Here is a 22,851-nt window from a genome sequence, read left to right as displayed (position 1 = left end):
GGAGCTGAAATGGTGTTCAAAATAGGCAAACTGCTACCTTAAGTACTGCATACTTTTTAATATATTCATACTTTTGTTACATTCAATGATGCATTGCTTGGTTTTAGATTAAAGTGGACAACATGCAGGAGAATTCTAGAAAATGGAATTATGATGTTATATGTTGAAACTTCATCAGTAACCCAGGGGTGAGTGCATTTCAGTTTGAATCATACCTTAAAAGCTTTAAATACTGGCCTTCTGTTTTTATTGTAACATTACCACCTCGGTGCACAGTCACCTGTTTGTTCATTATTTGTAATCAGATGTTACCACCTCTGTGCAGTCACCTGTTTGTACATAATTAGTAATCAGTGATTAAGCAAAATCCTTTACTGCTTCTTTGCATTCATGAAGACTAATTTGTTGCATAATCCCTTGTTTATTATAATCTTGGCAAGAGATTAAAAGTTAAGTGGATGTGAATATTTTATTTGTGAATAGCTGTTTCAAACACCCCCCTGTTGTTGTTACATCAGTGTCCATCTCCAATCTGGTGTAAGTGCCTTGTTTATGTACAGTCTCACTCCGGATTCAAGCCCGCAGCTCTATCTCTGAATATTCTCCCCTTCTTCCCATCTGTGTGGGATAACATACATAATAAGGCTTAATTCAATTCCTCTGTCCGAGTGCCATCCAGCTCCAAAAACTGATCTTTATCTGTGTTTTACTCCGGTTTTACTCTGCTATGCCCAAGAGTATAAAAGGCTCTCTTTGTGTAACGAAATGGAGCCATGGAGCCATGATCTTGTGTAGAGTCTCTTTCCCTCTCTCTCTCTCTCTCTCTCTCTCTCTCTCACTCGCTCGCTCTCTCTCTCTAGCTCTCTCTCTCTCACCTCTCTCTCGTAGCAGCTCTTGTTGGAGTCTCAGTTCGGCGATGGGCTGGTCTTTGGAATGCTGCCACCCTCTCTCCTCTCTGAACACTGAAAGTGCCCCACGTTGAACAACGGTGGACACGCATCGGGATAAAACAAAAGGGAAAAAAAACCTACTGGGAAAAGACAAAAAACGAAACAAAATGATGATCATCGCATTCTTCGAACAGCGTTACACTGGAGAGACGGATTACACGCGGAACGGACTACCCTTTTAAAACTTGCACAAGGAATGCACAAACACCAGCGCTGTGAGGATACCCGCATGAGGGATGTTGTTTACCCCAAACGCTCATCTCGTGTCACGCTTTGAGTTTCAAAAGTGCAGGCATTGCGCTGTCTGTTCGATTCTAACAAAATAAATCACATTATGAGTCCGCTGCATGACATATGGAGTTTGACGCGACCAAATGAGCGGTTCGATTTGAGTCTCTTTAATACACAGCATTCCCTGCTCAGACACGTGGACTCGATGGCCGAGACGTACAAAACAAACAACGCTTAAAAAGACAAACATGAAAATGCCTGCAGAATGAATGGAACCCAACTCATTCTTACCGCGCCCGCGCCGAACTCCACGGAGAATGCCAATGGCACCAGCGCGCCGAGGCAGCCTCCTCACTGCCAGACCGCGGCCGCATTCATCGTGCTGGTGGTCAGCGTGATAATCATAGTGACCATAGTGGGGAACGTCCTGGTCGTGGTGGCCGTGTTCACCAGTCGGGCGCTCCGTGCGCCCCAGAACCTCTTTTTGGTTTCCCTGGCGTCCGCAGACATCCTCGTGGCCACTCTAGTCATTCCTTTCTCTCTCGCCAACGAAGTCATGGGATACTGGTACTTTGGAAGCACCTGGTGTGCCTTCTACCTGGCTCTGGACGTTCTCTTCTGCACGTCCTCCATCGTCCACCTCTGTGCTATAAGCCTGGACAGGTACTGGTCTGTGACCAAAGCCGTGAGCTACAACCTGAAAAGAACGCCTAGACGGATCAAGTCCATGATCGCGGTGGTGTGGCTCATATCGGCGGTTATCTCTTTCCCGCCTCTGGTAATGACTAAACACGACGAGCAGGAATGCCTGCTCAATAACGAGACCTGGTACATACTATCCTCCTGCGTGGTCTCGTTCTTTGCCCCGGGTGTAATAATGATTCTGGTGTACTGCAAAATATACAGGGTGGCCAAGCAGCGCGCGGCGACTGTGTTCGTGGCCAAGAACGGGCTGGAGAGACAGCCGTCGCAATCGGAGACGTGCTTCGTGCGCAAGGATAAGTCGGAGATGGAGAGTCCGAGCAGCCACAGCTCCGGCAGCAACCAGCGGAAAGAGGAGCTGGACGACATCGACCTAGAGGAGAGCTGCACCTCCGACAACAAAACGAGGAACTCGCGCTTCTCCAAGAGGAGGAAAACGGAGAGCTCTACCTGTTGTGCGAAGCAAAGCTGCCGCCTTTCGTGGGCTTCCAGCCGAGCCTCGCAACTCTTTCAGGAACAAAATACGAGACAGCAATCTATTTCAAAGACTAAAGTTGCACAGATGCGAGAGAAGCGCTTCACTTTCGTCCTGGCGGTGGTGATGGGGGTGTTCGTTCTTTGCTGGTTTCCCTTCTTTTTCACCTACAGCCTCCACGCCATATGCAGGGAAAGTTGTACAATTCCAGACACCCTGTTCAACATTTTCTTCTGGATTGGTTACTGTAATAGCTCAGTAAACCCTATAATTTATACAATTTTTAACAGGGATTTTCGAAAAGCATTCAAGAAAATCCTGTGTAAAACTGCGAAACGCACATGAGTTTATTCCTCGTGTTTTAGTCTCGTTCCAAGCTTGAGTTCACTGTTTACATTTATCCGTATTATTGATTCTATATGTATTTAAGTTTATTGTCATGTAAATAGTGAAACTATTAAAATTGAGATTTACATTTTACGCACAATTCTTGTATTATACGTCCGCCTTTTTATCTTATTTTTCTTGTTTCTTTCTTAAAAAAACTGTGACGCTATTGCATTGAAATTGACTGAAAACTGCACTGAATAAATGCTTACTGCTGATTGTGTCATTGTGAAATCCCAAAGTCGTTAATTATTTTTTAGTCTACATGTTTACATGTGCATATTATTAGGAACAAGGTGACGTCACATTTCTTGTCCGCGGGCAAACGTTCTCTAAACGAAAAGTAACTCAAACTGAAATTTGCCAATCCCGGAGCCAGTTTTGATCTTGTCGAACGTAGCAAGCAAAATGGGGTGCCCATTTTATGCACCTTACACCTATTTATATGACATGTCAAAAATTATGTAATGACGTGTAAATGATAAAATATTTAAATATTTAATGCAATTAGCAACGTCACAAACCGCCAGACATTACTGTTTTCCCCCTAAACAGACTGGTTACTATTCTCTCCATACTTAGGCCTATCCACTACAACAAGCAGACAAAAACAAAAACATACTGACCTCCCCTCCCATTCGCCCACCCCCGACCAACAGCGTCTCTGCCTAAAACTACTACAGTACACCTCTTAGTTACATAACCGGTCCACTGCGGGAATCTTGCAATGCATGAAATGAAACTTGAATTTGATAATGATCCCCCCCCCCCCCCCCCCCCCCCCCCCCTCTCTCTCTCTCTCTCTCTCTCTCTCTCTCTCTCTCTGTGTGTGTGTTAGTTACGTGTGTGTATTGTATTAACTCCCTATATGCACAGCCACTTACGAAAACGATGAGCACTGGTCTGACTGAAACTAAACACAAGGCATTTTTGTTCCATCACTGAACGTGTAATGTGAATAAATAGTCGTAAATCATTTATAAATATCGTAACTGACCTGTCTTTTTAAAGACAATAACTCATATTTATGACCTTAATCCATGCCCGTGTTTGTAATATAAATGAAGTATGAGGTGATTATTATTTCACTTGAAAAACTCTACCAGCGAGTTGAGTTTTCAACCTGGGCAATGTTTACTGTATATGTGTCTATCAAATTGCTCTTTTGAGCAGTTAATTCTGAGGCACTGCGATTCGGTTATAGAGTTGTGTAAAGAGCCTACGTATTCATAGGTTAATATTTATTTATGGATTAGTAATTTCCTAATCATAATCCGCATCCCTCTATCAACAATTAAGTAGCCTATGACGTTCATGTGTCCTGGGCAGCAAAATCAGTTTCAGTTATTGTTTGTTAGTAAAATGAATACAAATTGTGATCAATTTAAGGAGATGTATCAATGAATTTTGGGTGCATGTCAGGCACGGGATAACATTACCAGTTGCACAACACTGCAATTTTATGAGACGCAATTTGTTTTCATTCGTTGTAAATTGCTCTGAACAATAGCGTCTGCCAAACGGCAAAATGCGAATATAATTACGGTCGTAAAATGACCTGAGTTGTATTCGACGAGAATTAAATTACAGATCTGAAAAGGTTAGCAGAGTTTTAAATGACAAGAAGTCCATTAGCTCCGTGCAATTATTAAACAACCAACAGAGCTGTGCATATTATGGCAGAATCCCCTGGGTATACGTTTATGATTCGATTTCATTTGATTTCATGAATGACGCTACGATTGAATTAAATCCTGTTTAATGAAGGTGCAACGTAATAATAAGAGTCCCATCGTTTTCAAAAAGATTAGGCCTAGTCCTGATCCTCCAGCATAAACCGTCGAGCGGATGTTAGGCGCGGCTGAAAAACGCAAGACCCCATCACCAATGTACTGTCCGTGGTGCTGAACGACCCCGCAACCACATTACGCATCTTGGGCTCTAGTTCTTACTCTCAGCGGGGCAGTATATGCACCACACCATAAAGCCCAGCAACATCGGAAAGGTTTTTAGGATCAAACAATCCAAAATCTCGCCATAAGTCAGAATGGTGTGCTAAGGGGCCAAATATTTGCACGTACTGGCCAGTGGAACAAGGAGATTTTCCCCCTTTTTCCTGTAAGTATTTTCTAAACAACAGGCATTTGTAACGAACCATCGCGTACTTTATAATCAAGGTTTTATATAATGTGTTCCAACACACCGTATAGACAGGAAGAAATAACTTGATTTCTCTGGCTATTGATGTAATGTAGCAGAGAACACATTGTGAGGTGAATATTAAGGAAATGGTCAAGCAACTATAAGAGCAAACAGTCTGGTAAATAGTTTAGTAACAAGTAATTTATTGAGCTAAGAAGTCTTATCAGTTGCAGTTAAGATGGATTGTTAGCATTCATAACATCGTTAGGAGGGATTAGGCTGTGTCTGAAGATGATTGATGAGCATACTTTACATATGTAGTTGGAAGCTGTGCTGACAGTGAAAAAATAGCCTGAACCGACATCTGAATCATAGGCTTTGTGAAGCATGATGTGCATAAAAGAACACCCACTGAAATATTCCAATTACAGAGATATTGCGGAGTTCAAAAAGCTTTCAGATGGGTGTGGTTTACTGGACAGAGAAACTGATGATCACAATGGACAAGTGCACCAGGCACCACCAGAGAGGAAAACTGCCAAGAAAAGTTTCTGACTATGTGTCTATGCATTTCAGAACGATCCATGACAGTCCAATCATGGTTCAAGAACAGAGACCAGTAAACCTGATCAATCTTCTATCAAAACAGTGGTGACCATCATGCCAGTGCATAGACTAAATGGTTGCATGGAGTCTGAATGTCCTGCAGATATGTTAATGGGTTTTCCTGAGACACCAGACTCTATTGTTTGTAAACCAGTTCAACTTAATAGAACATTTAAAAGATTCAGTAAATCATACAGTCAATATTCTCAAAGCAGCACTGGCCAATGCACTGTGCACAAAAAGGAGAATAGTTGTAAAAATAATTTATTTTAAGAAACGACAAAAAAGAACTAGTCCAAGATAAGCCACAGTCAAACTTCAGCTCAGAAAGTCTGACTCACTCCCCAGCCACACACCTGTATTAAAAAAGCCTGTAATTAGGAAGGTGAGGATTGTTAACCAATGGCTGGTCTAACACAATTACACATATAACCATGCCAACAACAGCTACAATCAATCTGTTTGAAATCAACCTGATTGAATTAGATGAGCTTTTGGTAAGTTGGTAAACTGATGATTGACAGCAGATTTCCATTAAAATTCAATTGTTAACATTTAACAGTTGCAGACATTAACAAACATTAGCAGTTCTATGGGGATACGTGAAGGCTCTCTTTAACAATATCCCACGCTCTCACACAGAGAGTGTGATCAATATATAAAGATGCAGGTAAGCATGATGTGGAACCTCTGGGGACAGATCACTCAATTTTCAATCTGCTGCTTAAGATAAGGAATAATCTAAATCAGCAGAGACTTTGAAAGCATGCTGCATATGGGCATTTTATCCAATAATGCAACAGAGGTTATAACAAATGTACAATATACAGTATTGAGAAGTTGTATTTGCTGCTGGAGGTGATTTGTATTGGTGCCAGGCAGCCATAGTTTGAAGCTGCGCAGCAGTGCAGAACTTACAAGCAATCGATTTTGACATGTTTGCATAATGCACAATGATTTGCTTTCCCATATGCAAAGAGCTGCACTGTTCCAAGGTGATCATTACAACACACAAGACTAAACTATAGCAATGGCCTGTTTTTCAAGTCTGTTTTCAAAAGCAATTCATTATACATACATATATCCAACATAATAAAGGAAACCTGAAAATCTTGTGTAGCTGTATATTTTCACATAATTTTCATCAATAATGTATGGAGATGTAATTCAAAAATGTGGATTCAGTGAAACGAGGAGTGCTCATGTGTGTTCAATGAGTTAGGGATTTCAGGATACTCTGAGGATCAGGCCATAAAATGGAATTAGTGTCCAGCTGGAAAAGCAAATACCCAGCAGGCACATACAGAATTCAGCTAAAAAATGCAATGCACTCAGACTTAAACAGCCCCGGTATTAGTGGAGCGAATCACCCCTGGCTGATGTTTAATCACCACCTTAGGCACACTGTATATTCAGGCTTGGAGGATTTCCATATTTATTTATTTATTTTTTAAAATATGCCTTCCTCGCCTAAACACGCCGACTGAGTTCAGTAAAAAGTGCACTAAGACATCGAGCTGTACTGATTTAGTGAGAGTGCAGAGAAAGATTATGCAATTGCAAGTTCATAAAAAAAGGGTTCATTCAGTGTTGGCATGCATGTCCTTTTAAGGATACAGACCTACATTGTGACCTCATGCGTCCTTGATTATGACAACCACAGAACAGATTGTGGTTATATCTTTGGAATCAAATTGTGGAAGAGTTGGTGCATTGTTAAAAAAGAATTTTGTTGAGTGCCTCGCATGGTGTCTCACATTATATATGATAATTCATAATAATTCAAAGGTTGAATCAGATTTAAACAGAATTACCTATCACTTGCTCAGTATGGTGCAATGATTTTCTGCATGATGAAGTCTTGCCAACCTATTCATGTATGAGGAGTATTATGTTTTAGTCCTAAAAATGTCAGAGAAGGTTTAGTTTTGTTTTATTTTGTCAAACAGATTAAAAACACAAACATGAACAGGTACGGTGTAAAATCCAACAAGGCTTAAATGAGGAGCTGAGCCAAAGGTTTCTGCCTAAAACCATGCAGGAGTCCAAGTGTCGAAGTGTATGTTATTTTAAGGCAGTTGTGTATACCACAAGTCCAACTGTAGCCAGCACTGACCCTCTGCCCACCCTCCCAAGCTGCCATTTAATTGGCTAGGCAGTTTCTCTGTGTAATGTGTCATCAAATGAGACCTCCTGAACCTTTGGTTATCTTGTAGCAATATTCTGGGGGATTTTTCACTAGTTGCACAGAAGTCACTTGTAAATGCAGTTTTCTAGCAGATTTTTTTTTATCTTCCGGAAATCATCTTGAGCAGCATACATTTACAATATTATGAAACTGATGGAAAACTGATACAATTAGCATCATATAAATCATTTAAATATAAATGAAAACTTACAAATGAATAGAAAAACAAAATTTGTTTAAACGCGTCTTTACACGAAATTGTAAAATGGTATTTTTATGTGTAAAAATGTACAGTCTACATGTTTCATGCTTGCCAACAGTTTTCCATTATGTATTTATAGTTGACTCAGCTATCAGAATAGAACAACCAGGCAGAGAGACATTTGGGCCAAGGTTCAACTGTGGTGACTCCCAAAATTTCAATCAAGCCACAGGAGGCTTAAAATAATGATACCGTGTCAGTGTCATATCTTATCTTGAAAACATTGTCAGTATAACCAGATTGAGTATGACACACCATGACACTATAGATGGCAAAGAGCTATTATGTCACAGGGTTAATTATTGAAGAGAAAGATCTAAATATATCACTTAAGCCTACTGTAATCCCTTTCACCCTGAGGGCATATGAGCATTGCTTACAGTACAGATAGCTCTCAGGCCAAAATTCAATGTAACCACAATGTGTTTGTCTCTGAATGAGAAAAAGAAAATGCTGCTGTTTTTTGAAGTTAAAAAATCACAATATTGTAAACTGGACAGTTACTGATTTAACAAAAATGTCTGTGCAGGCACAAATTGCATTGTGGCTAGATTGAATCTTTCTAACAAGATTTTGGCAGAACAAGATATATGGACCACCTCCACCTGAAGCTGAACCTGGCTAAAACTGAGATGCTTTTCATCCCATCCAAGTCCTCCCCGTTTCAAGAGCTCTCCCTCAGCCCAACCTCTCGAAGCCTTACAACCAATAGCACTGTCAGTAGGCTTGGTGTAACGCTTAATAGCAAATTGTCCTTCTCCTCTCAGGTGACAGCAGTGAGTCAGGCTTGCAGATTCTTCCAACATCCCAAGGATCTGCCCCTGTCTCACTACGTAATCAACACAGCTCCTAGTTCAGGCCCTGGTCCTCTCACACCTGGACTACTGCAACTCCCTCTTTGCATGCCTTCTTATGTGTGCAATAAAACCTCTACAGCTAATCCAAAATGCAGCTGTGCGACTTGTCTACAATCAGCCTGAACATAGACAAGTTGCTCTCCTCCTCATTTCACTTCAATGGCTCCTTGTTATCGCTCGCATCAAGTTGGCGTCGCACCTTGGTGCTGGCATACAGGACAGTAAATGGGACAGCTCCCTCATACCTACGACCCCTCTTTACACCCTATGTTCCCTCAAGATCACTGCGCTCTGATACCACAGGGCAACTGACTGTCCCAAACTAATGGGGTCTGTTACGCACCGCTCCCCTTGCTCCTGTCTCCTCCCTGTTTTGCAGACGCTAGGTGACAGGTGGATGCAGCAAGGTGGGCGGAGCCAAAAGTTTAAATGATCGCGGCGGAGAGCTGTCATCTCCCTCTCAAGGCGGATGCACCACTCCAGCTCCAGTGTTTTTTTTTTGTTATTTCTTTTGGGTTTTCTTTCTTTTTTTCCCTTTTGTTCTTGTTTCAGATAATCGTAATTGTAGTGGTATGTTTTTATTTTCTTCGCAGTATGGAATTGGACCTGGCGCTCTTTGAACGCACAGCCGCCCGTCAGGAACAGTGCTCGGCAGGGTGCTCCTGCCGTCCACAGCCCTGGGGTCACACTGTGGGTAGGTGCGAGGAACCCCTTTACCTCCCTGCCAGGGTTACGGTTTTTCTTTGGTCTGGTTCTGTTTTACCTTGGTTATGTTTTCTGTTAAATCCCCTACCTTTGAATGATTTAATAAACACTGGTTTTGTTTCCTTGCAACAACGTGCTGGGTTTTATTGTATGGTTGGCCGTATCAGGGTCGCTCATCTCAGATACAGTCCCTGTCTGTACTGGTCCCTCAGTGGTGGAATGAACTCCTCAAGGGGTTTAGGACAGTGGAATCACTGGCCATCTTCCAACGCAGACTGAAAACCCACCTCTTCAGACTGCATGTTAGTTCCATTTCTATCACCACCCCCTGACACCTGCTACTTCTTGCGTTTGATGCTAATTTTATGTGTAGTATTATGACTTATTATGATTTGTGTTCTAGGGACTGTTTTATAGAAGTATACTTGGTTTTTGTCAGAGTGCACATGTTAACTTGTGGCAGGGCTTGAATGATGTTATGCTCATACTCACTGGTCTGGATGTGTTGTGAGCCTGGTCTGACACTGTTTCTCATTTAAATTCAATGGCTACACTTATGTTCTATTCTGACAAAAGTCGCTCTGGATAAGAGTGTCTGCTAAATGCATATAATGTAATGTAATGTAAATCTGACCTCTAACCACTGAGTACACACAGTTGAAACCACCAGGATATTCAAGCTTTCCATTAGCCAAAACTTTCTTTTGACATAGAAATCTTTAGAGATACAGTCTCAGACATGTTATTAATATCAACCTACTGCTACTGTGAAGATGATCCAAGAGGGTGAGTTGTTTTCAAGTAATTTTTGGCAAAGAGAGAAATATTTCCCCTTTTTAGCTAATTAATACTAATGGCCCGGGAGTTTCACAACATAATGACATTGTTTCTTTATAATGCAGATTGTGGAGTGTTCTGTCACAATTCATTTGCTAAAAGTGGTATATTAAGTAAAATCAGATTTAGGTTGTCATGGACGAGCCCAAAAGAGCTGCATCCTTGCAGTCTCTTCAACTACACAATTTTGGTACTGACAGATGAAAGTGGTGACAATGAGCAAACTGTCACAGGTAAGCTTCAGTTTGGAAGCCACATCAGGTAATCAATCAAAAAAATCTAGATGCATGGGCCACAACCTGAGACTGTTAAATGTTAACTGTCATCTTTGCTTCTCTGCCCCGTGCTTCCATTTCCGGGATGATCTGGTGCCTCCTGTGCTGGTGCGCTGCCGTTTTGTGTTTGACAATGGCCCCTCATGAATATTCATAGGGGGGGGGGGGGCAATCAGAGCACACAGATCTGAGTTTTTTTTTTTGCTGTTGAACATTCTGTGCTGAATATCTATTTACTAAATAGAATTTCACTGGCGTATCTGCGTTCATCCCCCACTGCACATGACTTAACCACTTTGAGAAAATGCTTGGAGCGTCCTGCAGAATGCGCACTGAGATTCTCTGGAAGGGAAAGGTTGAGATCATTGCCTCTTTCAGGTTCACTGCACATTCTCATGTTCTTATCTCAAGTATTTTGTCAAGTGCCTGGGACAAAAGCTTCTGAGCTTCCTCATGCATGCACAACGAATATTAAAGGAGGGAACAAACTGGAAAAGCAGGGTTTGAAAATGAGATGGGAGGTTGCTGTTTTATCTGAGAAGATAATAAGAAAGAAGAAAAAAGAATGTGAGGATGATATCCTTGAAGACTGCATTGTTAACCACAAGAAAGACTTTTTTTTCATTGTTTCTAATATCGGACAGAAAGAAGGGCAGGAATATCAACCCGGCTCTTCTAAAGTGCACCAAATTGAATTCCTTTCAGAAGGTGTCTCTGATCTCACCAATACCACATTAACAGAAAAAAGCAAAGAGGCGACGCAGGGGCAGTCATGAATCATCCATTCGGAGATAAGAGCAAACCCTCACTGAGAGCAGTTTTTTTATCTGAAGTGTGTACACAGTGTGATAGTGTGATGCTGCTTTGCTGTTTCCTGTCCTGTTTTAGAGGAGGTGGATTTGGTGAACAGCGGTCTGGCAGCAGACAGGTACATTCCTCCAAAGTGCAGACCCCTTTCTCTACGGATGTGATATCCCTGACCCTAATCCTAATTGTATTTCCCGGAAGAAAGCGTATCGCATCCGTGGACAGGGGTATTTTGCTGAGTTTGACTGTACTGGACAAATCTGCCAAAGATCACATCTTTGGATTTGATCGAGGTCAGCATCTGGGAGATGGGCAACTCAGCCCTTTTCTCAGCCACAGCCTATGACTTCTGAACGTCAGCCTCAGACCTTCTCTCTCTCTAGCCCCTGCACTCTGCACTTCCAATTCTCCTGATCTCTGACCCCTGACCTCGCTGTCTGTCTGCAATGGTCAAAATGCCTCGACTCACTCGGTGGCACATAAAGGTTTGATGATGGCTTGATTTTCTACTGATAGGCAGACATAGGTAGCACACTCCAGGCTATGAGTTTCCTTTAGGGAGGGATTGGGACCTGACCCTCAAAGCCTAATTAAAGGATGTGCAGTTGGAGTCACTGTAGTGTGTTGGCAGTTATCACTACAGCAACACAGAAAGGATTATAAATGGATTTTGTCCTGGATGCAGCTTGAGGGGATGAGACTTTACACTGTCTGGCATCACAGCTGAATTAACCACATGAGGGACACTGTTCTGTGAATGGCCTGTAATCACACACTCACACACACACACATGCACACACACAAACACATATACACATAATTGCACACACACACACATGCACACACACACACACACGTACACATTGTAAAGCTTAGGCCATAATGGCAGCAGTTATAACTTTAATAATACAAGTATGTAACTCACATCATTTAAAATTCCTCAGTAATATCTGTCAAAATGACCTTGAATGATAATGATCTGATGATAAAGATTTGACAATAATGAATGAGGCATTTTCATTGAGCGACATAAAGCATTAGAATGATACAATAATTATATGCCAACAGCCCTGTTTTAAAAATAAGATGATGAGATCATGACAGAGGCCATTACAAAATGATTTAAGGCAAAGGAAATGACTGACAGGTGTTTGAGAGTAAATGACTGAAAACAAGTGTGATTGTTGGAAAACGATCGTTATTGGTAAGAGCATTATAATTGATTTATAGTCATCTTTCTCTGTGTGATTGAGCCTCAAGAGGAGGAGAGGCGAGGTTGACTGGTGGGCAGGGCTACTCTCCATGGAAACCGGAATTGAGCTACTTGGGTTCGAGGGCATCCAGGGACTACTAACTTTCTGGGGTGAGAACAATAAACACTCACTCTGACATCAACGTACCAGAGCCTTCGGCTGAAACACATTGGTGTTTTTGAGATTTAAGGTTTTAAGATTGTTTCCCCCCTGTGAGAGGTCCCTGCGTGTAGCTGGACTTCATTTATTGTCTCCCACTAGGGGTGCACCTCAGCGACGAGGGTCATTCTCACACTCTCCCAAAGCCCAGACTCCGCCACTTTCAAGTCCTAAATTACTGTCATTTGTGCCTCACAAACAATTCTATCTGGGGGATCAGAAACAGTTTAAAAGAGTTTCGTTCAGCCACTGTGACTCTTTTGGCTCAGATTGAGCCATGTCAGTCCAGCTGGTGCTGCTGTCCTACCATGACACAGCAATATACTGAGCTTATGTTGATGTTTACATATTACACATTTTAATTGCATTATCACAAATATACAAATGTTCATCACTTGTTTATTGCATTATTATTTTTTTCTATGCTGAAAATGACATTTTTTCATCAGGAACAAATCTCTCTGCACAGGTATATTTATTGAAACAGTGTGGTATTCAGAGATTTCCACATCTAGATGGATCTATCTGGTGAAACATGTGCTTCCCTGGGCCTAGTCAGAGAGTGAGAGAGAGAGGAGGTTTGTATTCCTGTGATTGTATTTGCCTCTCTCCTTGTTTTTCTGCTTGGTATGATGCTAAGGCTGGCAGTAAAAGCCTGGCCCAGATGCCCTCGTTGTAGGTATAAAAAGTTGTGTAATGTGCTTATGAATCAGACAAAGTGCCTCTGCAGGGACAGGATCTCCACTATAATTAAAACCACACACAGCACCGATACCATCTCTCTCTCAATCTCTCTCTCACTCACACTGTGACACACACACACACACACACACACACACACACACACACACAGAACAATAGCAAAAAAAATCTCTCCCTCACACACACTCACACACACACACACAGACACACACACACAAACACATACAGAACAGTACCAATACCATTTATGTCTTTCTCACACACACACATGCACACACACAAATTAGTAACAACAAAATCTCCCCCCCTTCTCCATTTCTCTCTCTTCATCTCTCTCTCTCTCTCTCTCTCGCTCTCTCTCTCTTACACACATACACACACACACGCACACACACAAAATCAGCTTATCATGAGGAACATTTCATTTATTTTTGATTTCTTCAACAGTGATGTAATAAATGTGGGTCAGCTGGTGGGTAGAGAGGAGCACTTGCGTGTGACTGCTACAATACCCAGGGCCACGTTTGACTGCCAGGGCTGAATACTCTGTTTTATCTCTGAATCGGCATAACCTTTATGCCACGGAGCCACTCTATTTATTTAAGTGCTTTGAGTTTGAGAAAAGTGCTATATAAATAACATGTATTATCATATTAATATTGTTCCATTTCAAATTTAAAGGAACCCAATGGGACTGCAGTACAACTAAAGAGCTGCTGTGTAAGCTGCTCCTTTTCCAGCTGTGATCTGATGGTCTTATCTAAGTCAGGTAAACTAAGCGCTGATTTTCACTATGTGGGCTTGCATATAGATCAGCTGTACTGAGAGATGATCTTTATTGTGTGGGTGTGTGTGGAGATCAGCTGTACTGAGAACTGATCTTTACTGTGTGGGTGTGTGTGGAGATCAGCTGTACTGAGAGCTGATCTTTATTGTGTGGGTGTGTGTGGAGATCAGCTGTGCTGAGAGCTGATCTTTATTGTGTGGGTTTGTATGGAGATCAGCTGTGCTGAGAGTTGCTCTTTACTGCGCAGGTATGTGGAGATCAGCTGTGCTGAGAGCTGATCTTTATTGTGTGGGTTTGTATGGAGATCAGCTGTGCTGAGAGTTGATCTTTACTGTGTGGGTGTGAGTGGAGATCAGCTGTACTGAGAGCTGATCTTTATTGTGTGGGTTTGTATGGAGATCAGCTGTACAAAGAACTGATCTTTACTGTGTGGGTGTGTGTGGAGATCAGCTGTACAAAGAACTGATCTTTACTGTGTGGGTGTGTGTGGAGATCAGCTGTACTGAGAACTGATCCTTACTGTGAGGGTGTGCATGGAGATCAGCTATTCTGAGAGTTGATTTTCACAGTGCAGGCAGGCAAAGAGATCAGCTGTACCAAGGGCTGATCTTCACTGTGTGGGCATGCGAATGGAAGACAGTGCTGTGTGGGTCTCTGGGTTCCCATCCTGCATGCCGTTCTGCCTAATGTCCTGCCATGGCTCAGGCTGGTCTAACTGTGCTGTTGGATTATGGCAGGGGGACAGCATGGCAGGGATTAGTGTGACGTGTGACAGTGGATTTGAGTGCATCTTCAATTCTCCTACGAATAAGAATGATCCTTAAACAGCTGCAGAGGGAGCGAGGAATTAGCAACAGGAAAGGTGAAGAGTATGATTACGAGTAATTTTATGCTCTTTCTGTCAAAAAAAGAAAAATATCCATCACAAATATGGGCAGGAGACCCTGGTGGATTGTGGACTTTCCATTCATGGTTTTGAATGTGGCCCTCAGGTGGCCTTCCACAGTCCTGGGTCAATTCTCTTTTCCACAACAAGTCACTCAACACTCTCTCTCCACTGATATGATGCACGTTGTTACTAACCTACTATGATACAGCCATATACTATGCTGATATGCTAATGTTTATAAATTACATATTCTACATATAATTTAATTGTATTATTACACATATATAAATGCTCATCATTTATTTATTGCATTATTAATTATTTTTCCACCCTGAAAATGATGTTTTTGCATCACGTATGAATCCCTCTCTGAAAATGTATTTATTATTGAAGCAGTGCAATATTCACATATTTCCACATCTGGATGGATCTATACTGTGCACTCTCTGAGAGTGGTGACAGTCTGCTGTACCCTACAATAAAAGCCTCTGCTACAGCTGGGATTTGCAGTAGAAGCCCCCAGCTGAGGCCTTGCTTTGCAGGAGAGATGGGGGCTTGTCAGAAGTATCTCCAGCCTAACATGCATACAGTGGAGCTGCTGTTGTACCACCCCCTGTTTGAAGGGAGAAAAACAATGTTTTTGGCCTTTTGTACTGCTCTCAAACAAGGTGAAGAGAGACAGGAGATGGAGTTTGTTTAAAAGGGATAGAAAAGAGGACAGAGCTTGTGAAAGAGAAGCTTCACCTGTTCCCCGAAGCTATTAATTGTTTGTTGATTGTTCAAACGTCGAACCTTGTCAATAACTGAGCTCAATTTAGATCAAATAGATCAATTCAGTTAATTGTTTCATTATCAATTGTCTTTGTGTAATCCAGCATTTCCAGCCATTGGTTAACGAGCCTCACCTGCCGAATCAGGCTTGTGAAATACAGGTGTGAGGCTGCAGTGCCAGGAGACTGAGACGGTTTGGTTCTCAGGCTGGTCCATTTTGATTGCTTTTTGAACGTTTGCTCCTTCTGTTCCATTTTGGTGAGACGTGTCGTCTAGCTTCCTCACGTAGCTGGAGACGGAGAGAGAGTCCCGTTTCCTGAATTACTGTCTCTTGCATGCTGAGTGACAGCAGCGGTGCTGGCTCTGTCCAGGAGCGGCCTGATTCCCGCCACGCTGGAACACCATGCAGCGGAGGCGCTAATCCCACCTTAATCTTTAGTGAATTGCCCATAATACCACAGTGCCAAAAGAAATGGATCACGGAGCGAAATGTTCTGGTGGTTTTCTGAAACAACATCAGTGGATTCACCATGACTGCTGGGAATAACATCCCCCCTGCTCACGTGTGTGTTCCGTACGTGCTGAGCCGAGTTCTCCCTCCAGACGTAACCACTACAGTGCTTTTCTCTGTATATATCATTGCCGCTGCTCGGGGGCTCCCCAGGTTTGGTGTTCGCTTTGTATTGATGGGGGGTGGGGCAGAGGCAATGGTTATTGCTCTCATAACCTAAAGGATGCCAGTTTACCAGACAAAAACAGGAGCACTGCATCCTGGGAGTTCGCACTGACAGAGGCACTGAAAAGCTATGTGTTGTTAACCATGGTTGTCAAAGGCCCAAATGTCTGTAAACTCGGCCCTGTGGGAAATAAAGGCACACGTATACTGAAGCCATTTTACTGCGCATGTGAGCTCAGAACAATGGATCTGCAAGGCTCATTGTGTGGATGCCATTTCTGCAGCAGTGCAGCAGTTGATTACAACTACAATTGAATTCAGAGCTTATATTTGAAAGGGGATTCTCAGGTCTTTTTTGCATAATAATGCAAGTTGGATAATATCAGAAGATGGAAAAAAGCACGTGGCAGTAATTGGGGGTGAAAGGGAGCTTTTTGGAGCAGGGGAAGGAATGGGAAACACAAAGAATGACATGTCACAGATTTTTTATGACTCAATACTGTTACTGCAAGTGTGGTTCTCCTAACTGTCCACAGAAAGTGAGCGTTACAGATGCAAGATGTACACCACAGTGGGTAAGACAAAGGCGTGCCCTGCTCACTTTAAATACAGTCATATGATTGAATGAGTCTTTGACAGCTTTCCCGGAGTCCTTTCCCTCTGAGATCTAAATGGAGACAAGAGGTGGGAGGGGGAGGAGAGAAAAACACACCAGTCTAAGTCAGCCAGATCTGTCAGAGTGGTTTGAAACTTCTGGGTCTGGACTGAATGGTGTGTTTCTTAAAAACAAAAAAAATCCCCTCAGCATTACTTTTGCTGTAGACACTGTGTTCTCTGATACCTATCAATACCTCAGTGAGTCATCTGTATTTCAGCTATTACAGATGGATCTTTTTCATTCTTCTCAGAACACCTTTCTTTATCCTCAGTTGTTTTTTTTTTTTTTAAGTACTTTCTCTTATCAACAGTCCTTGTCCCCAGATAGGTTTGTGGCTTAGTGCCACACAAAAGGGAGTCTGGATTGATCAAAGCTGTCTGCTTTTTCATCCCTGCAGTCTTTGTTGTGAAGAATCAGAGTTTTCCTGTTGTAAATTCCAGAACATGAATTTAGAATTAAGCACATCAGTGATGGGTATTTATTTGTTGACGCTTCTTTGTGAAGCACTGGCAAAAGCCTAGATCTCAAAACAAATAAAGGAAACTCTTTTCAGATGATCAATCACTGTGCTGCCTGTTACATACCCTGATTTTTTTATTGGCAGTGTGTGTATCTCTTTCACTGAACTGAGTCAATGGAGCACAGTACATAATTAATGACCTCATTCAGGGTAATTTCCACAAACTGATTTATTTATTTTACTTTTTTTAAGAGCTTAAGACTTCTTGCATGATGTTCCTTTACCTAACAAGAGTGCACCAATAAAGCCTCACCTGAAGCCTCACCTGGGAAGTGAAGCAGAAACATTGCATTTTTAGCACACCTCCACACTGCTGCTGCCTGTGTGTAGCAGAGCTGAAAATAGTAGCAGTATGAGTCCTGTGTAAGGCCAGTTGGGTAACAGTTAGCAGAGCAGCTTCAGTGGTGACATCACTCCATGAGACTTGAATAGATAGTATTGTTGCTGATAGAGATAGGGTGAAAAAATGCCTTTAGCCCAAATGGTAACAACAAATTTTCTTGTGTGACGGATTATTGATGGGTTATTTGTTGTATTATGTAACTATTTTGAATCTCACTTGCAGAGGTGCCAGCTGTTTTCATGTCCATTACACATGCAGACGGCCAAGTACCAGCCTGCACACTGTGGTTTTTTCCTTCAGAGGGAGTAATGCACCTCAGTCTCATCCTTAGCGAGGCCACACCACCTCTTCTGCATGGTGGGATTGATTGATGATTGATGATGGTTTCCACAGGTATTTACAACATAGGTAATTCATGGCAGGACAATAATAATAATCACCATCATCACATTACTGTCATTTACCAAACACTCTTATGCAGAGCAACTTAGATAAGTTACAATTTTACACGTTTATATAGCTGAGGCTAGTGTGGGCAGAGTACAGCAGCAGTGGCCCTTCACTGAATCAAACCGAGAACCTTAGGGTTACACACCCTGCTCCTTACCACTACACCACACAGCCATCACTCATCATCATCATCATCATCATCATCATCATCATTGTCATCAAATGAACACTCCAACCAAAGTTGAAACCCGATCAGTGTTACCTTTTTGACAGCTGTACTACATGCCATCAACAATTTGCTGATCAAAGCATTAACAAACATATTGTTTGTATTCATTCATATATGATTCCTCCTCCTTTGCTTTCATCCTGTTTGATTGTCTTGCCCCTTCCAGATCTGCCCCATCCCTTATTAGCTGTTGGGTGACATGAAAGTCAAGGCCTTGATTTGGCAGCAGAATATCAGGTTTCTTTCTCTCAGGAGTCAATACCCTTTAATTACCAACAGCTGACAAAAAGAAAGCTTCTGACATTGACCACACTTAATCAAACCTGTAATAAAAATGAAGAAATATAAGCCTTTCCAATTTAGCTGAGGTGCCTCTGGTTTTTGGTCTCTCTGTTAAGCCTTTTTTTGTAATGAGTCTGAGATTATAAAGCGCTTTGTGGCTCCTAAGAGTCCTTCATCCTGATTGCAGAAAGAGGCTCAGTCCAGTCGTGAGTCAATCCAATCTCTTCAGGACAATGGGAAGTGTATGCAGGTATGGATGAAGAGTGGTGTTTTTCTCATCCTCAGTGAATACAAGTTGATATAATAACATTTAGTCTAATAGTGTATGTGTTCCCAACAGAGCTGTATTTGGAAGGCTGGTATAAAAGAAGGTATAAACATTGCATATAAACAAGATTTCCAGTTTTATTGGATGCTTTAACTCTTACTTTCCTCAAGCTTCCATTGGTTGGTGCAGTGTATATTTTTGTAAATAGATTCATGTTTAATATAATAAATTGGATTCTTACCTTAGCAGGGTAGAGTAATGTGACAGAAATTAAGCCAAGATAGACAATCTCATAGTGGCGACTGCTATGAGACAGTACAGAAGACATAACATTATTAGAATTTAGCAGACACTTGTATCCAGAGCAAATTACATAGGTTACAATTTTACATGGTATCCACTTATACAGCTAGATATTTACTGAGGCAGTTGTGGGTTAAGTACCTTGTTCAAGGGTACAGGGTATAGGGTACAGGGTAAGAAATGACTGACTTCTTACATTATTATCATGGCCTACAACCTTGCTTTTTTAAATCTAGGGAAAACCACTGCTTGCTGTTGTGGGCCTGTGAATAATAATAGCAATGCTATTATTATTGTACATAATAACTGTGACAGAGATGGGTGAAGCACAGTGTGAGGGACCCCAAAGATGGGTGAAGCACTGGTGAGTGGGGCACCCTGGGATGGGAGAAGTATGGCAGGGGAATGCGTGAGGGATGCCTCAGTGTGTAAAGTACATGGATGCGCTTCCCGAAGGGGAGGGCAGTGTGACAGAGTGCTGTCACTACGGTTGAGTATGCGCTCTGGCTGCCATACCAACGAGCCTGGCTCTTTGTCACTGCGGTCAAGGCTGCAGTTGGGTACCCTATAGACCTGGGTTTGAGGCCGGGTGGAGTGACTGCTCTCACCTTTCGCTACAATAGCTAAATACATGTGTACTGTGATACTGTGATCAAGGACGCAAACCTTGAAACATAACAAAGCCAAATAAAGCACTCTAGGTCTACAAAACAGAGCATTATGCAGCTTTTCTTTCAGAGGAGGATAGACACAATTCTGACCTGAAGGCCACATGAAATCAAAACAACCATTTTGTTTGTTTGTTTTTCTCTGCTCTGAGGGTTGGTGTGCCGTTCTATCAGCCTGGTAAACCCAGCTGCTCCAGAACTGTCCTTTTAAGAGCCTGGAGGATTAGTTCTCTAAGCTGTTTTTTTCAGTTCATCATCAAATTTGTACAAAGTATTGCATAATTATATCTAATGGTCCCCAGCTGAGTTTGGCTCAACAGGGACAGCGTCAGCGGGGCTGGCCAAATTGATTGTTTCCGAGTGACAGCTGTGTGGCTAGACATTCGCTTCTTTTAATGTGATCAGCAGGAATCCATCTGCAGAGCGACACACAGGAGGATAGAATAAATAAAAAGAATAAAATATGGGAGGAATAAGGCTCTCTCAGGGGTCTTGCCACTGTAACCCCCCCCCCCCCCCCCCCCCCCCTCAAAAAAAAAAAAACCCACCTCACCACTGACCCCTGAAGCACAGACTGGCGCCAATGGGAGGATGGCTGTGCTTAGACAGTGTAAATGTAGGGGATGGGGGGTTGTTGTGGGGACTGTCCCATGCCTAACCCCTCTGGATCCCTTAAATCTTTGCTGAAAGTCCCCAGCTGGAGGGAACAGTCACCCCACAGCTGGGTCCTCACAGCCCTGCCACGCTCTGATATGATATTAAAACCTTGCTGTCATCCTCCATTCCAAACCCCCACTGTAACATCACACTTCTGTGTGTGTGTGTGTGTGTGTGTGTGTGTGTGTGTGTGTGTGTGTGTGTGCATGTTAAAACAGCTATATTGACAGTTGCAGTTGTGCCACATGTAAATATTTGGCTTTGGGGAAAAAAAAACAGCAGAATTTTAATTTGCTTTATTGGATCACTCCATACATGCTGAGTATTTATGTATTTCAAATATTTTCCATTCATTATATATTTTTTGTACATACATAAATGATGGTAATTATGCAAAAATACATTATATAGTCATTCAATAATAATATAATCGATATTAATTAAAACAGTATCATGTAATACTGTACTAACATTCAGTGTCAGTTTACTGAATATTCTTTTACAACTGAGATTTTACAAGCATGTTCACTCCCAAGGGGCTTGTTTCAGGGAAGGGACTGTTAAAAGTACTTACTAATAAAAATGCCATTTTCATCTCTTCTCCTAGACCAGCCTAGAACGTAAAATACGCGTGCAGCTCTCAAACCACACACACAGTCTGGGCTGAGAAAACGGCACAGTGCCGAGTGTGAAGGTGTGACTATCTGAATTCTACACCATGCTCCAAACAGACACTCGTGTGGTTACATTCACCGTCACGAGCTCTGAGTTTTCTTTGTGGACATACAGAGGTATGTAGTAATGAATCCGCTACTGTCACCCTGGTGTCCCGTGAGGGGTTTTTTTTTTTCTCTGAAATCCCACAAATCCCATCTTCCTTTCCACCTCCAGAATGCAGACACAGAGCAGTCACCTCTGCATGGCTCTCCTCTGTTTCTACATGTGTACACTGTGTGTTTATGGTATTATTTAGACTCATTATCTTAGGACATAATTGTTATTAATATATTGGGAGTCAGGGCCTGATGGTACTGGAGATATACTATTACTCCAAAGTTCATTTAAAATGTAAAAAACAAAATTCTATAGAATAAATGTAGAAAAAAAGCATATTTATGGAGGAAAAAATACAGAAATAAAGAAATCTTGCTTTAGATAACAGAATATGTTTTCCAATGCATTTGCACCACAGATTCTTCAGATGTCAATTTTATCATCATATATTTTTCATTTTGAACAGAAAATATCTAATTTTGCTAATTTCTTGCTAGAATATCTCATTTTAGCTGGATATAAAAGGGTTAAGCAACTATGTCCATATGCACCCAAGTGGTTGGGAAATCTAATCGATTTGGTTGCCTGTCTGTAAGACTGCATAGCACATGTGCATCTGTGGAAGGGAATGCAGACCTCCTGTCTAATCCTGTGACCAGCACAGTCTTCAGCCTTTGCAGGAACATAAAACAAAGCTTTGCCATAGTTAGGCTGAGCTAACTATGACATATTTTATAACACACTGTATAATATATTCATATAGCATACAATATTACAGCGCACTCATTTGGGAACTGGGCTTGTAACCTTAAGGTTGTAGATTATAATGCTGTTACATCCTCAGTCAAGGCACTAAACTCCATTTTTGCTGTCAATTCCCAGGATCATACAGTAAATAAATGATAGACAAAATGTAAGCCTCCTAAGTTGCCTTGGATAATGGCAACAGCCAAGCAAATAAATCTCATAACTGTTAAATGAAGGAGGGATTCAATTCCTCCCCATTCACAGAAAAAGCAGCCCTCATTGGCCATTGTC

The 22,851-nt window shown here is 41.9% G+C and overlaps 1 protein-coding gene across 1 annotated transcript; it reads left to right on the top strand.

Annotated features, from left to right (window-relative positions):
* The first annotated feature begins 926 nt into the window (after positions 1-926).
* On the top strand, positions 927-2,703 carry LOC118775382 (alpha-2Db adrenergic receptor-like). Its single transcript, XM_036525283.1, has one exon. The coding sequence runs from the start codon at positions 1,447-1,449 to the stop codon at positions 2,701-2,703; it is 1,257 nt and encodes a 418-aa protein (XP_036381176.1). The 5' UTR covers positions 927-1,446.
* Positions 2,704-22,851: the final 20,148 nt, after the last annotated feature.

This window comes from Megalops cyprinoides, chromosome 3 (assembly GCF_013368585.1).
Source record: "Megalops cyprinoides isolate fMegCyp1 chromosome 3, fMegCyp1.pri, whole genome shotgun sequence".
Classification (NCBI taxonomy): domain Eukaryota; kingdom Metazoa; phylum Chordata; class Actinopteri; order Elopiformes; family Megalopidae; genus Megalops; species Megalops cyprinoides.
Note: the sequence above shows the minus strand (reverse complement) of the source record. Positions and strands in the feature narration are given on the sequence as shown.